The sequence below is a fragment of the Telmatherina bonti genome (assembly GCF_933228915.1).
Source record: "Telmatherina bonti genome assembly, chromosome: 5".
Taxonomy (NCBI): domain Eukaryota; kingdom Metazoa; phylum Chordata; class Actinopteri; order Atheriniformes; family Telmatherinidae; genus Telmatherina; species Telmatherina bonti.
The window spans coordinates 15,768,710-15,783,839 of NC_136623.1; the positions used below are offsets into that span (position 1 = coordinate 15,768,710).

General features: G+C 39.4%; 1 protein-coding gene across 2 annotated transcripts in view; it reads left to right on the forward strand.

The window, feature by feature from the left end:
- The window catches only part of map7d1a (MAP7 domain containing 1a), a 37,205-nt gene extending 22,588 nt beyond the window's left edge, over nt 1-14,617 (forward strand). Inside the window, exons 7-17 of one of the 2 annotated variants that reach the window (XM_079240613.1) lie at nt 145-290; nt 602-732; nt 2,455-2,690; nt 3,490-3,772; nt 4,222-4,402; nt 5,004-5,108; nt 8,375-8,425; nt 8,517-8,577; nt 10,247-10,328; nt 10,673-10,893; nt 13,643-14,617. In XM_079240613.1, coding sequence (XP_079096739.1) covers nt 145-290; nt 602-732; nt 2,455-2,690; nt 3,490-3,772; nt 4,222-4,402; nt 5,004-5,108; nt 8,375-8,425; nt 8,517-8,577; nt 10,247-10,328; nt 10,673-10,893; nt 13,643-13,653 — 1,508 coding nt within the window. In that variant the 3' untranslated portion in view covers nt 13,654-14,617. The remainder of the gene's footprint in view (nt 1-144; nt 291-601; nt 733-2,454; nt 2,691-3,489; nt 3,773-4,221; nt 4,403-5,003; nt 5,109-8,374; nt 8,426-8,516; nt 8,578-10,246; nt 10,329-10,672; nt 10,894-13,642) is intronic. The other variant, XM_079240614.1, reaches the window with a different exon arrangement.
- Nucleotides 14,618-15,130: the final 513 nt, after the last annotated feature.

The window sequence follows — 15,130 nt, forward strand, 5'->3', positions numbered from 1 at the left end:
ATTTACCAATAACTTCATATTGTGTTGATGAGACTCTAATGATGAACATAAATACCTGATCCTACATTTGACCTACAGTAGATCAGCATCAAACTACACCTAAAACAGGAATATTGACACCTAAAATATTTGACTCCTCTTCAGACTCTCCTCTCTGTCCTCGTTCCGCCTCAGCCAGCCCCCTCACGCTGTGTGCCCACCAGCCCCATCACCGCTGCTCTGACAGCTGGAGGGTGACCTCCAGCACACCAGACATCACTCAGCGCCAACACAGACGGAGCTCCACTCCTGTATGTTTGTCCAATTTTTAAAGCTAAACGTGACTACTATATTAAAACACCGGCAGTCTTGAGAGCTTCTTGATATTCGAGTCCACATCCGTCATAAGAGGACATATAATAATTTAATTTTAAAGTATGTGTGTGATTGCTTCGTAGTGAACTCAAATTGTCCTTGAATAAACAGGGCCAAGAAAAGAAATAAAGAACTCAAAGCACAATTTTTCATTTAGATTTTTGCTTTGTATTGGGCAAGAAGAACACATTACTGCAATCCTTTTCACAAAATGCTATTTTATTTCACAATTACTTGTTTATTTCAGATGGATAAAAACAAGAAAGAAAAGAAAGACAAGGAACGGGAGAATGAGAAGGAAAAAAGTGCCATCACTAAGGAGAAGGTGCTGAAGAAAAGACAATCTCTACCCAGCATGAGACACAGACCTGATCCAAGGTAAAACTTTACTTTTCCCCTCCCCTTTGAAAAGTAATCTCAAAATAAATTCAAAACCTGTGTGTAAATCTTGATCCCAGTCAAACACAAACAGTGTTCTTAGTTCTCTGACTTTGCATGGAATTTGAATACATGGAGCTCAGCCATCGCTCATAGATTAGGGTTAAAGACTTGATTATGGTCTATTTAAAACTTAAGCCATCTTTTGACAGAAGAACATCAGTGGTTATTTTTTGTTTCCCTGATGCTGGGCTTATGAACATCAATTTCATCTATTTTGAAAGATATTTTTGTTTTATCGAAGTTATCTTGGACACTTTGCTCTTTGAATGATCTCTGCTGCTCAGTGACTCATGAGGAGAATATCACCAGTTTTGAATTTCTTGAATAATATGTGTAAAATAAACTTAAAATCCACCAGGCTCGACTACTGCAGTTCTATCTTTACTTGCTTTACAAATAAATCGCTGGACTGACTTCAGGTTGTCCAGAATGATGCTGCAAGATTACTTACTAGATCCTCAAAATTCACCCCCGTCACCCCGTTACTGAACCAGCTGCACTGGCTCCCCGTTACTTAGAGTACACTTCAAAATCCTGGTTCTAACTCATAGAGCCCTACACGACCATACTCCAGGCTATATTAGGGACCTTTTAAAGCCATATGTTCGCAGCAGATCCCTGACATCTGCTGACCAGGGTCTGCTGGCTGTTTTACATGCGCAGCTTAAAACAAAAAGTGACAGAGCTTCTGCAGCAGTGGCTCCTTCTTTGTGGAACTTCCTTCGTCTCAGCCTGAGTCAGAGATCTCTTTTTAAAAAAAAAAAGCAGCTTAAGCCACATCTTTTTAATCTTGCTTTTACTTAGTTTTACAATTTAAAGTTTTAGTGCTTTGTGATTTTTATCTTGAAAGGTGCTATATAAATAAATATATACTGACCTAGAGTAGAGGCTTTCTATCTGCCTGGTGAGCTGCTGCAACCCCTCCAATTCCACTCCAGGATAGACCTTTCCCTATAACAAATACCAGTGATCACCTTTACAAGCTTAAATATTTTTTTTGCCTTTTATAATAAAATCAGGTTTATTTATGGAGAAAACAAAGAAAAACCCAAATCCCTCTCTACTTTAGCTTATCCGTACCTATTTACTCTGATACTTGATATGACATCAGACCTCACAGCAGTCATAAAAAAGTAGCACTGATTGTTTCTTTCCAAAACCTCCCAAACCTGTGTTGCATTGTGTACTCCAAAGAAGACAGTGACTGAAACTATCTTGTAGAACAGTTTGTTCCTGACATGCAGTTAGTTTGTGCTGAACTTGCCTCACCGCTTCAGTCTACATTCTGGGTCAATGTTTTGGAAATGAACCTTCTTCTCCTCCCCCTACAATAAGTGACATCCTAAATGGACAGACAATTTTAGCAAAAAAGACTTAATTTTTCCAGCAACAAAGCGCTTGATGAGACACAAACAGAAGAAAAAAACTTCAGCAAAATGGATGTGTCCTCTGATACTGTATGTCCTGTACATTGTTGGGTTGCTACCAGATGCAGGACTTAAAGGAATGAAGTGATTTAAGTGCTTCGTTTGTGGTGAAGTAAAAACATCTAAAGTTGAGTTGTGTTTCAGAATCTTTGAAACATTCTAGTGCGCCTCTAAATGAATATTAAGCTTGGTTTGGTATTAAAGATAAATGTTTTTGATTCAATTATCTCAGTCCCAGTCCTTTATCAAGACGACCAGCCTCCCCAGCTGCGCCCAAGGGAAGAACGGCCTCTCCGAGCCCAGCCGCCTCGCCCAAACCCCCATCAACACGCGGAAGCCCATCAACCCCGAAGGCCAGGCCCAAAAGAGCTCGGACACCAGCCAGGATAGACCACCGAACCTCCTCCCCAGCCCCACTTGAGAGGATGAAGGAGCCTCGAAGACCTAGTACCCCAGAAGAACGAAAGAGTAAGTACATGAAGGACTAATTTTAGTTTTTTGAGGCCACATTGTAAAGTGAGTTCATGTATTATTTGTTGCTTGTAGCAAAGGTTATGTTTTTTTTCTCTCTCTTTTGGATAAGACCAAAGTTGTATAACAGACTTGATTTAAGAATTTCCTACTTATATAGGATGATTGTCTTATTACTATTATTAACTTTTGGAAGAGCATCTTGAATATAGTTCTATCAATAACTCCCTTAATGACATCTGATCTGCTGCTGAAGTGGGAACAAGCAGCTCTGGACAGTATTACAGTTGAGTAATAATGAAGTCTCTTATTTGAACTATCATCCTGTAAAAAACATGGATTTAGGGTAATTTCCCCCAATGGCTGAGTCACACTGTATTTTTTTTTTTTTTTTTTTTTTATTATAAAACATTCTCATAACGGTTCTCCCATGGCTCATCCTCTTCCTGTGTCTGGCTGGAGAAGTGTGTCCAATGGAAAAATTGAAGCCGTGGAAAATCTTTCCTTTTTCTCTGCCAAAAAGATTCAAAGATAACCATCAGAAAATAATTATCCATGAATACTAAAGATTGCATTGTGTGAGCCATTTAATTACTAAAAGCTGCACTAATCAGCTTTAATTAGGTAATTACTAAGCTGTTAGGCTATTTACAATTTCCATTGGTGCTGCTGCTGCAGTTCAATGTGTTTATTAAAACTGATCAACAAGAACCCACTTTAGGAAACTACCAGGTTAAAAGTCAGTACTTGTTCATGTGAATCCATAATAATTGTTGGTTAATGCACGCCATTTCAGGTTCATCTGTGGTTCCTGCCATCACAGTATCCTCTGCAGCTTCCACGGTTCCTGCGTCAGGCGGGCCGATCACAACCGGATCAACTTCTCCTCCACCTGAGCCAGTCCAGTCAGCTCCTCCTGTCCGAGCTGTGTCACCTGCTCCTTCCCCATCAGCCAAGCCAATGGCAGGTACCAACAACCCAGAGGAAGCTGCTCGCATCTTGGCAGAGAAACGCAGGCAAGCCCGAGAGCAGAGGGAAAGGGAGGAGCAGGAGCGCCGCGAAAAGGAGGAGAAGGAGAGGTCAGCTGGTTTTAAAAATGCAAATGATGATGTGCTGACATGATCAAACATCACATTTTAGGAAATGAAGCTATAGCTGCTTACAAATTCACACAGTCAGTTCCTAATAAAATGAACATTTGAAATGTCAACCTGATAAACATTACACTCTAACGCCACAGTTTATAAGATGAGACCTATTTTCTTTTGCACAACAGCAAGTCTGAATGTAAAATCATCAGATTTTTAGATGCAACTTGCCTGATCTCACTGCAAATCACAATTTACAACCTAGTATACCTATAGTTACTATTGCAACTCATTTTACATATTGCACATACCTTATTATCAGTATATTAAATCAATACATTGACCAAGGAGGAAAGGAGAGTATTTCACATTTAAAATGTTTGATGTGAGTTTTGTGCAAGAGTTTGCTCTTTGCCTCAGCTATGTGCTCACACTTTTAGGATCCTGCGAGAGGAGCGGATCGCTCGAGAGGCAGAGGAGAGGCGATGCAGGGAGGAGGAGGCTCGAGCCATGGCCGAGGAGCAGCGAAGGAGGGATGAAGAGCAGCGGCTGCAGGAGGAGAAGGAGGCTCAGGAGAAAGCCAAAGCTGAGCAGGAGGAGAACCTGCGCCTGCAGAAACAGGTATACAGATCGTTGGATAAAACTCAGTTTGTTCTAAAAACAGTCAAAGATGTGTTTACATACACTGATAAGACAAATTTGAGATACTTTGTGAATATGTCCCTTACTTTTCAGTCCATCAACCACCCTGCACTGTACTGACTACAGTAGTGAAACGGCGAGTTTTTATGTGGCTGGACGGAACAAATTTCCAGTGTAACAGGAAATTAATATTCAGTTGTTTATTTATTCTGGAGACCTGCACCTTGATGAAAAGTGGCACTGCACAGACACAGTGGCTGGTCATGAGCGCTGACGCTTTGTCACCCCCTTGTGGTCTGTTGCAGAAGTAGCATTTATGGTTAAGCATGATGCATCAAAATTATACAAAGACTATTGTGTCTAAATTGAGTTGCCCTCTTGAGAATGTGAATGTTTAAAATAGATCCTTTTGGCCTGAATCTAGAGGAAAATATCACTCTTGTGGTTGTAAACAAAAACTGCAGGGAGAAACCACTCCCATGTTACGTAAAAAGGGGAGATATTTTGGCTGCAGACTCTTTCTCCCCCCCATCTGCCTGCATTGAAATTGTGGTTGGATTCTCGCCTGTGTGTGTTTCAGAAAGAAGAAGCTGAGGCTAGAGCCCGGGAGGAGGCGGAAAAGCAGCGTCTGGAGAGGGAAAAACACTTCCAGAAGGAGGAGCAGGAGAGACTGGAGAGGAAAAAGGTTGGGCAACATATCTGTCCTCACTGTTGTATTCTTAGGCAGGTTTTATAGTCATGTTTTAAAATGAAAATTGCACATTTATGGAGATGCTGCAAATGATTTCAAAAGTCAGATTGGTCTTTTTGAAAAAGGGAAAACAAACATGTTTACTTATCCAGTGTCACAGATCACAGTAGAAAACAAACTTTCTCCCATAAACTTAAACAGAAAGCAGTTATCTTCATCTATCTAAATTAAACATTCAGGGAAAATATTAGCTTATTATTAACTTGGCTGTTATGGCATCGACACAATATTAGAGCTAATGGAGGATTTCAGAGAGGCAGAGCCATGTTGTAAAGCTGGGTAGAGGCTCACCAGTCTGCAACAAACTGGATCTAAAACTTGATCCAAAAAAAAAAAAAAACCCAACAAAGGTCCCACACTTATTTCATTGGATCACCTTTAGGTTTGGTTAAGGCACACATTCTCTGTGGTGCCATAAGTTTCTTTAGTGTCAGATTTATTTCAATGCAGTCCTACAATAATTTTTCACCACAATCTTGTATTGATTGTGGGAGAGTCCGACCACTATGCAAAGATTCTCAATGAGGTTCTGGACACTGTGCACTACCCTCACATGCCTAAACAGTAGACAATAGGCATCACTTCATCTGCCTCTCTTCTTACCTTTATGTGTCCATTGCTTTGGAACAGGGTATATCTGGACTCATCAGACCTTCTTCCATGGCTCCAGAGTCCAATCTTCATGCTTCCAAGCAAATTGAGGCATTTTTCTCTGGCTAGCCTTGCTGATTGTTTTCTTTTGGCTACACAGCTGTTCAGTCCCAAACCATTTCATTAATACACATCACGCTGAATTTTACTGTTGTTGTTCTTTGATTTCCACGTAAGGTCAAAACCAGATGCTGATAATAGTTTATTGACTCCAGAAATGCAGGTATAAACTCTTTCATGAAAAAAAGAAGGCATGTTATCCAGCTTGTTAGCAGCAGGCAATTCACAAGCTTACATCTATGACACATCTACAACAGTCAAAAGCAGAAAGGTACATAGAGGTTTTAGAGCAATGTATGCTCTCATGCAGATGGTGTTTCTATCAGGGAAGGCCTTGCATATTTCAGCAAGACAATGTTAAACTACATGCTGCATCCATCACTACAACATGGCTTCACAAGAGGAGAGTCTGGGTGCTAAACTGACCTGCATGCAGTCCAGTGTTTCACAGCTAGAAAACATTAGACAGCCTCGGACTGCATCAGACAAGAATTAGACAACATTCCTCCCTTCCCAGACAGGGGAGGCTGTCTGTGGACAGCTGTTCACAGACAGCTGTGAAAGGAATAGGGGATGCAACACAACCGTACAACTTTTTTTTAAACAAATTCAAAATGACCTAATATTTTCTATGAAATTGTATGCGCTTTATGTTCTGTTGAGATTTATGGGATTTGTAAATAATTACATTTTGATTTTTATTTACACTTTAAACAGCATCCCAACCTTTTTCGCATTGGTGTTTTAAAACCTTTTTTTTGGTGCAGATTCAGACATAAAAAAATGTCCAGTTCTGCTTTGACAACAAAAATTCAGTGATATTCAGCATCTTCTCTTACAGATATTATGAGCTAGATTCACTTGAGACTGTACTCAGAAATGACAAAAGCAGATTTGAAAGTGTCCCTGAAACCAAGACGAATGATATTTTAGGCTTATCCTGGGTTGGTTGTCTGGATGCCATGATTTAATTAGGCTTAGAGTGTGTGAGTGTGTGTATGCTGCTATATATAAAGATTAATGATGGCAAACTGGCTTCCCCAGTCTTAACTGGTGGATTTGTGCAGAATAGATTTTTGCACATGCTTGATGAAATGTGTGCAATCTGTGACTGTCTAGTTTAATTCCAATTTCTCATGATGGGATGTGCTCCTTTTTTTTTTTTTTTTTTCTTTGGGACGCCACAGTCTACATTTTCTGGAATTTAGGACATCTTGCATAGCACATTGTACTGTCTTATAGTAAATTTTTTATAACCTCAAAAAACTTTTCAAATATAATGTAGTCCTTCTAAAGAACCATTTGCAATTTTTTTTTTCATTAACTTATGCGCAATTATAACATTTGTTAAAAAGAGCCTTATAGAGAGAATAGTCTGACATAAATTTAAATATTTGCATATTGATAAAAAAAAAAAAATCCAGCTTTATACATTAATAAAATACTGCTTTAAGTTTTAGTGCTTTTATCTTTATGAAGCACTTTTACTCAGAATACATCTAAAATATTCCCATTTACTGGTACTGTAAACACTTCTATTCAAGAAACGTTTTCCGTGCAGGAATTATACTTATAAAACGTAGTTTTATCTTGTGGTATGAGCGCATATTCCGCTTCTGTAAACTCGCACCTCTATATTAGCAAAGCTTTCCCTCTCCTCATCTTCTTGCCATGTGTGAGAGACTTATCTAGTTGTGCCAGGCCTGGCTCCGCTAGCAAAGCCTGGCTCTACACAGGATTTAGGCCACAAGAACATCACGTCCTCGACTCGCTGCTTAGTCACACTGCTGTAACTGTCTCCTACCACAACCAGCTGAGCACATCAATAAAGCACACAGGTGGTTTGAAGTATCCTGAGGGGGAGCTCAGCAACATATTGGACAAACAAATATCTTTAGAGTTAAAGCACGTTTTGCTACTAAACTAAATGCCAAAGCCATGAGTGTGTATGAGCTGTGCATGAAATAATCTTGGATCTTAAAAATGCCCTTATTTTATGAGTGGCAGCTGCAGCTTTGGTCAAACTGTGTCCTCAAGTGAGGGTTGCATCTTGCTTCAAACGTCAGACACATACGAGTCAGGCAGAGGGGTTTTATATTTTATATTAGTGAAGACTCACTGTTCAACCATAATATACTGTGGTTCCGGCTCAATACACAGGTGGCAATGGACCCCTACTGACAATCCTCCAGTTCTCATTGAATATAATAATCTTTCTAAACTAAAATATGCAGAGGGCAGAAAACCCCTTATTTCTTGGAGAAAATTAATGAACAGTGAAATGCGAAACCACACATTATTGTAAAACAGTTGTGTGTGTGTGTGGTCCCAGTCTAGCTAGCTCGCTCTAATCCAATTTCTAACCATTTCCAACAAAGCTGCCTTTAAAGCTTAAACCTTTATTCCCTAACTGAATAGCATGAAGAAATATAACTAAATGTTAAGTTTTGACAGTGTGTCAGATTGTCCTTCTGCTCTTCTCTCCTCAGCGTCTGGAGGAGATCATGAAGAGGACGCGCAAAACTGATGGAGGTGACAAGGTATGTGCACCATCCCTGGTTTTGATTAAAACCAAGGAGCCTGAACTGAAACGTCTAGCAAAACTCACTGAATTTATCTCTTTTTTTACAGAAGGAGACCAAACCTTCCCCAGTTGAACATGACAATGACAAACAGGCAGAGAGCAGTAAAGGTAAATCATCTGCATCTGGCACAACAGCTTCAAGCGATGGAAGAAAATCATTATCAGCCAAAGACTTTAATCAGCAGGAATCAACAATTCTCTTAATTGATATCTCCTTTTCCTGATGTCATATTAATGGGATAAGACAAAGGGAGTGCATTGTAACCAGCTGGGTTTTGGAATGGGCTTAAACATTTTTTTAGTGCTCCCATTAACAAAGTGCACACAAACAAAACAGTAAATTTTAACCAGTGAGTCATGTTGCAGATGACCCAACTATTAATCACACACATTTCTACCAATATCTCTTGACACACAAATGTGCTTTTTTTTTTTTAACCTCTTCCATGTGTGGCACTAAACAAAGAGTAGATATTTATTGTACCTTCCCTTTAATTTCCTTTAATGTGAGTCAGATCCACAGTGAAGCAGTTTGTATAAAACAGTTATTAGATTATATCTCCATCTCATATCCTGTACAGCTGCTGTTGGAGTTGTTCTCTACACAATAGGACCCATGTGTGCTTACTTGTTCTTCTTCAGTCAGTGTGACTTGGGGACTGGAGAGGAGAAAGGGTGGGCTGAAGCCATCAGCCTGCAGCAGTTTAACACTGATACACACGATAAAAACAAAGATACTTGGGATGTTGTACAGGACAACATGTTCCCCAACACAACAACTCTGTGCTCACTACAAGTTAGAATAGAGAGCAGAAGCATAGATGTCGCATACAATAGAGGAGAAAGATGAAGGGAACTGAAGTGGTTGCAAATGCTATTTATTTCAGAGTTCCCCCCCAACTCAGGAAGACATTAGCCAGCCGCTGATGTGGTCAGAGGCTTGGCAGGAATTTATCCATTTTAGTCAGTGGTGTGGAGATCCCTTTTCAACCACAGCAGCGTTCTTAGTGGAGCTAAGTAGGAAGGGGTTGTAGAACAATTATTTTCGTACTGCTCTTATTACCTGTTATAGAGGTAACGTTAAGCCTAAGCTAAGGTTGTTTATGTTTAAACGTCAGATGTCTTGTTATAAATGTATTATAAGCGTTTACCCCATAGAACCTGATATTACACATGAGTATACCCATGTGCATGTGTTTGGTGCACACTTGATCTTAATAGGATATGGCCATTTGGATAACTTGCAGATCTTGGTGTTTTTGAAGCTTCAGCCCTGACTGGCAAACTTTTACAAAACCTGGAAGGGTCTTAAAGGTGGAGTATGCAAGATTTTCAAAATAAATTAACTAAAAGAAATAACTAAAAAAAAACTATCTAATTATGATTGTAAACATGTAGGTTCCAGTCTGTCCATATTTGATGTGTTCTTAAATTACAAGTTTAATTAATGACAAAGACCATTCTTAAATGTTTGCCTACCAGTAAAAAAAAGTGCTTTTTGTCATTTGTCATTAATTAAACTTGTAATTTAATAACGCATCAAATATGGACGGACTGGAACCTACATTTTCAAAAAACTATCTAATTATGATTGTAGTTATTTTATTAGTTAATTTATTTTGAAAATATTGAAAATCTTACATACTCCACCTTTAAGAGACAGGAGCTACACCCCCTGCAAAATGTCTTTTTGTGCATTGACACTAGAGGTGTGCTACAAAGCGGTGGAACCATCATTACCAAATGCTTCACAGTGACTTTTTTTTTTTTTTTTTAGCATCTGCTGACTATCAGCCAAAGCCAGAGGCCAACCCACCTAATAACATGACAGAAAATGGACAGACCAATGGCAAGGAAAGGTAACAACAAAACAGTTTCATCTATGTGTTTAAATTGATGCAAGACCGCCGTGAAGTGCATGAAAGTTGTGTGCCAGAAAACAAAGCTAACTACCAGTCAAATTTGCATTTCTGTGAAACTCAATGCAAAACACAAGAAGCTATGTGGAACGGGCTGTAACACTAATGACTTTGGTTTCTTGAAATGTTTACTCTTTCTATTTGAATACGGTCATGGGGTAGATTTTCAAATGTGTCCCATGGAGTGTGTAATCGAACATCGGTGGAATGACTCATTTGCTGCATGAATCATTCTGGCTTGTCGTAACTGGAACCATATCCTGCTCTCTGTCTTCCACTTCCAGCCTCTCAGTAGTTAATGGGGTTCATGGGGAAAATGGCCTGTCCACTAAGGAAGATGCTGCCAACTTTGAGGACATCATCCATCTGACAAATCACGGCAATGCCACAAATGGAGCTCGGGACAAGTCTGAGACCAGCATGACCACTGAGCCAATCCTTTCTTTTGAAAGTGAGGAGTCATTCATGAAAAAAGCAGGCCCCTTGAAGCCTCAGCATGTCGCAGGTATTGAGTGTTAAACTACTTCACAACATGATCTTAGAGGTAAAATGCATTGAAATCAACTGTGACCATGCGAAAAAGAAAGATATAAGCTATGATAAGTCATACCAGTGTGGCTTTGCATGTGAAACAGTCCTCATTGGTATCTCTGCAAGGAGAAAGTGTGGCTGTACTTTGTACTGATTTTACTTTCAATTAGGAGGAGAAGCCTTTACATTAAATTGGAGATCTCAATATTTAACTCATTGGCTGCCAAAGTTGCTTTTGCAATTTCTGTACATGGAAATGCCTTCAAAATGCACTGCACTCTGCCACAACAATGTCTGGCAGCCAATGAGTTGACTTCAGTTTGTTGGGAAAGCCTTCAGAGATTATTTTTATTTATTTATTTTTTTTACACCTGTTTGCTCCTCTCCAACTGTTTGTTAACATATAACGTATGTTAATACAACTACTTGTAAACTATTGGCAGGAATCTGGTGATATGATCTGTATCACTATACGGGCCAACAGTACCACATACTATAATATGTAAAGCTACTATAAGCAAGACAATCTGTTGCAATTTTTCTTTACTAGTAATAAACACTGAACGCTGTCTGACATAACATACTGAATAAGAACAGAGGATCTACACTGAATAAAGAAATGAAAATCAGCCTCATCAGTAGTTTGATAAAATCGATAGTTATATTGAAATATTTTTGAGATTTTCTAATATCCCTATTTGTAAACTTGCTATCATTCATGTATTTTTTTTCCTTTTGCTAGTAAACTGTGATATAAACAGGTAAACCAGTAACACTAGACATAAACTCGTGAACTTTTTGCTCAGTTTGGATATCTTGAAAGGATTTTCTTTTTTCTCAGTGAAAAAGTGTGAGAAATAACACCAAGTAGACTGTGAAGCAAAACAGACAGAAGCTGTTTTTAAAGAACATTGGAGACCAAGGCAGACAATTTGGTCCAGACTTTTTCCAAAGTTGATGCTCACACAAGCACACCGCAGGAGGAGGCTTTCAGCCAACAATATGAGGGGGGGGGGTGTGCAGGGAAATAGCTGTGTAGAGCGGACACTGGGCATTGTCTTACAGAAATTAGAGCAGAAAAGGCTTCTTATGCAAATATCACGTGCATCTGTACATGGAAATCTGGAGCAAATGGTGTGGACATTTGTGTTCTCAGATGCAAGCTCGCTAAAATATCTCAACTTTTCCTGACTCCAGTAAATGTGTTCAAGCAGCTGGAGAGAGATGTTGCTATCGTGACAGATTGGTGTGTTTATCCTAAAAGTTGCTAAAATCTGGTAACTTTTCACAGCTCATCTCAGAGGCGGCCTGAAAATTAGTCAGTCTGATGGGGGAAAAAAATGGGTGTGTGGTGTTTGACTTGAACTCACATTAAATATGAAGCTCTAGCCAGCAGAAATGAGCCGATTCTGTGGTTGCTGAGTGTTTTAGGGAGTTCAGCAATTTGCTGTAGCGGGAGAGAAACAAAGTAAACATGTCCCAGTAAAAGAAAAAATCCCATGTTTTACACATGAGTGTTCATTGGTATAATTTACACATACCTATAAATTATACTTCCTAAAATATTAAATCGTGTAATTACATGAACATTTTGATACATGGTAGTGAGTACTGGGTGTAACATCAGGCCAACATGAGGACCTACAGCTACTTCTAAAACATAACTTTGTTTTATTATCTGCATCTAATAAATAATTTTTTAAAGATAAAACAACTATGAACTTTTACGTCAGGTCAAAATGAGAAGCCTCTTAAGTAGATGAATGCGTAGCATGGAGAATTCACTTACACTCAGGGTGGAGATTGGATATAGAAGATATAGTGTTTGGAGGGTTGAGGAGAAGTTGGGTATCTTTATACTGTTGACAGCTTTTATTCATCAGGCTCCCTGAGGTGGGCCTAGGTCCAGTGAGGAATTCCAGAAGCAACTTGGAGATCCTATCCATAAGTGTCGCATTGCCAGAGGTTAGAAACAGGACTCCGAAGCAATTAAGTGCTATGCAACGCCTGAAGTCATCTTCGTCCTGGCAGCAACGTCAGCAGCACCCGTATCTCCCCAAGAGTTTAACTTTCACCTGTTGCTCCGACGCCACACAAGCGATCATAAAGGCTTTCTAATGAAAGCAGAACATGTTTACCTGTGCTGGTCCCTCAATTCCTTTGCTCAAGTCATGCTTTCATGAATCTTTTACTGCTTTACTCCCGCCTACCTCTGTACGGTAACGCTGCTGTAAAACATGAACACCCTGACTTAATTAGGATATGCGACCCGAGCTTGACCTAGCTGGATTTAAACTGAGTATTATGACTGGAAATATTAAGACACTAGTCTAATTTAATATTAGTGATACTTCACAGGAGGTCAGTGTATTTTCAGGTAGGATTTATTTTAACGTTTACAGTAAAGTACAGTTCTCCATCACCTCACATGAAGTATAATTCTGTGACGATAACATTTCTAAGCTAGAGCCTCACTGCCTTTTCATTTGATCCTTGTAAACAGGACAGTAAAGATTTATGAGATCTTGCCCCCCCTACAGCATGTTTAGCATCCTTGTGCATTTAGTATTGTCAACAGGTCATAGGTTTACAGACTGTGCCATTACTCAGTTCAGCAACGCTGACCCTTTTTGGCTGCAAACTGGTTTCAGACTGGAGCAGTTCTACAATAAATCTTAAATAGCTGCTGACCTTGAAACCTTTTCGCTTTGTTTTTTTTACAGAGGTCCTGTGACGTATCCCAGTGTTGGAGTTCTCGTCGCCTTAGACCTTTCCTTTCTCTGCCACCGCCCGAGCGACGAGCCTTGTGACTTGTGCCAACAATTACTTTCTTCTACGCTCCCAAAAGTAAACATGCCTCTCTAAAAATAAGGTGGACCAGAGAAGATGATGGAAAAAGCATCAGGACACAAGCAACGGACAAAAAAAAAAAAAAAAAAGTGTTGCTGCATACAACACAGACACATCAGTACTATCATTTGTAAACATCCCTGAGGCAACAAATAATTCAACAGTATCATCCTTTGTACATTACAGCACAGCTGGCTAAATATGACGTTATGCTGGTGAATGGACTGTTTCTTTTCTTTGTTCTTTAGTTATTTAACTAAAAGAGACATATAAGAGACTGGGTACAACTTTGTGAATAATGTAAATGAACTGTGTGTCAGACAAAGAACAAGCTGAAGTTCTATGAAAGGGAGTCATTATATGCTGCTCTGCTATGAGTAGGCGTTTTGTTAAAACCTAGGCTTCTTACATCCTGGTTTGTAAAAATCTACCTGTAACAGTTTTTGTAAAGGTAAATAGAAAAATCAGAAGATGTCAAAAGGCAAGTTCACAAAAACATAGCTTCTCACTGTGTGTAAACATACTCGTCATGCTTAAACCCCAGCAATGATTGATTGTATGCAGAACTGGATGTAAAAATGAGTTTGTCGCCTTGACGACTACAAGACCAGAAATTATCCACAGTCAAATCTTTTGACGAGGGTTGCTTTTATTTACCAGCTGTAATTATGTTTTTTTTTTTTTTCACCCTTACAAGCATGAGCCTGTTTCTTCTCATTTGCATTGAGATTTTATGGACTTGTAGGTAATTCTATTGCTGTTGCGTGTATATGCTATAAATATATTTTGATGTGCATTGTAAGGTCAATGGGAGTATCCCAAGTCTTATTAAAGACAAAGGTCCAGTCTGTGGTGTCATATTCTTTTTTTCCGCAATAAACAAGCTTTCAGATTATTTGTGAAAAACAAGGTGATATGTCGTTAATCTGAAGTCCTTCAGATTCTCCAACAGCACCAAAATAGTTTTGTCTTTATTCCCTTTTAGGGGAAAAACCTATTCTCACTTAGAGAGGATACAAGCTAGCTGCAGGAAACCATAAGGTGTTGCAGCTGATGTAAAAGGCATGCAAATTGGCTCAGCTGTCCATTTCAGTTTGGGTCTCCTTTTACAAAATCCCTGTAGGGGGTACATGCCATTATCTGCTGCACCCCCCTTTCACTTTATTTTTACTGCCACTGGCAAGCCTGGCACACAGTTTCCAGCCTGCTAGGCAGCTGAAGACACGATTTATGTTCCCCTTCAACTAAACGCGAAGACATGCCGCACTGATAATCACGCAGAACTTGCGTGATTTGAATGTCTTCTAGCTGCTGTGAAATGTCACTGTAGTGGGGCCGAGCAGAACGAGCGACTATAGCTT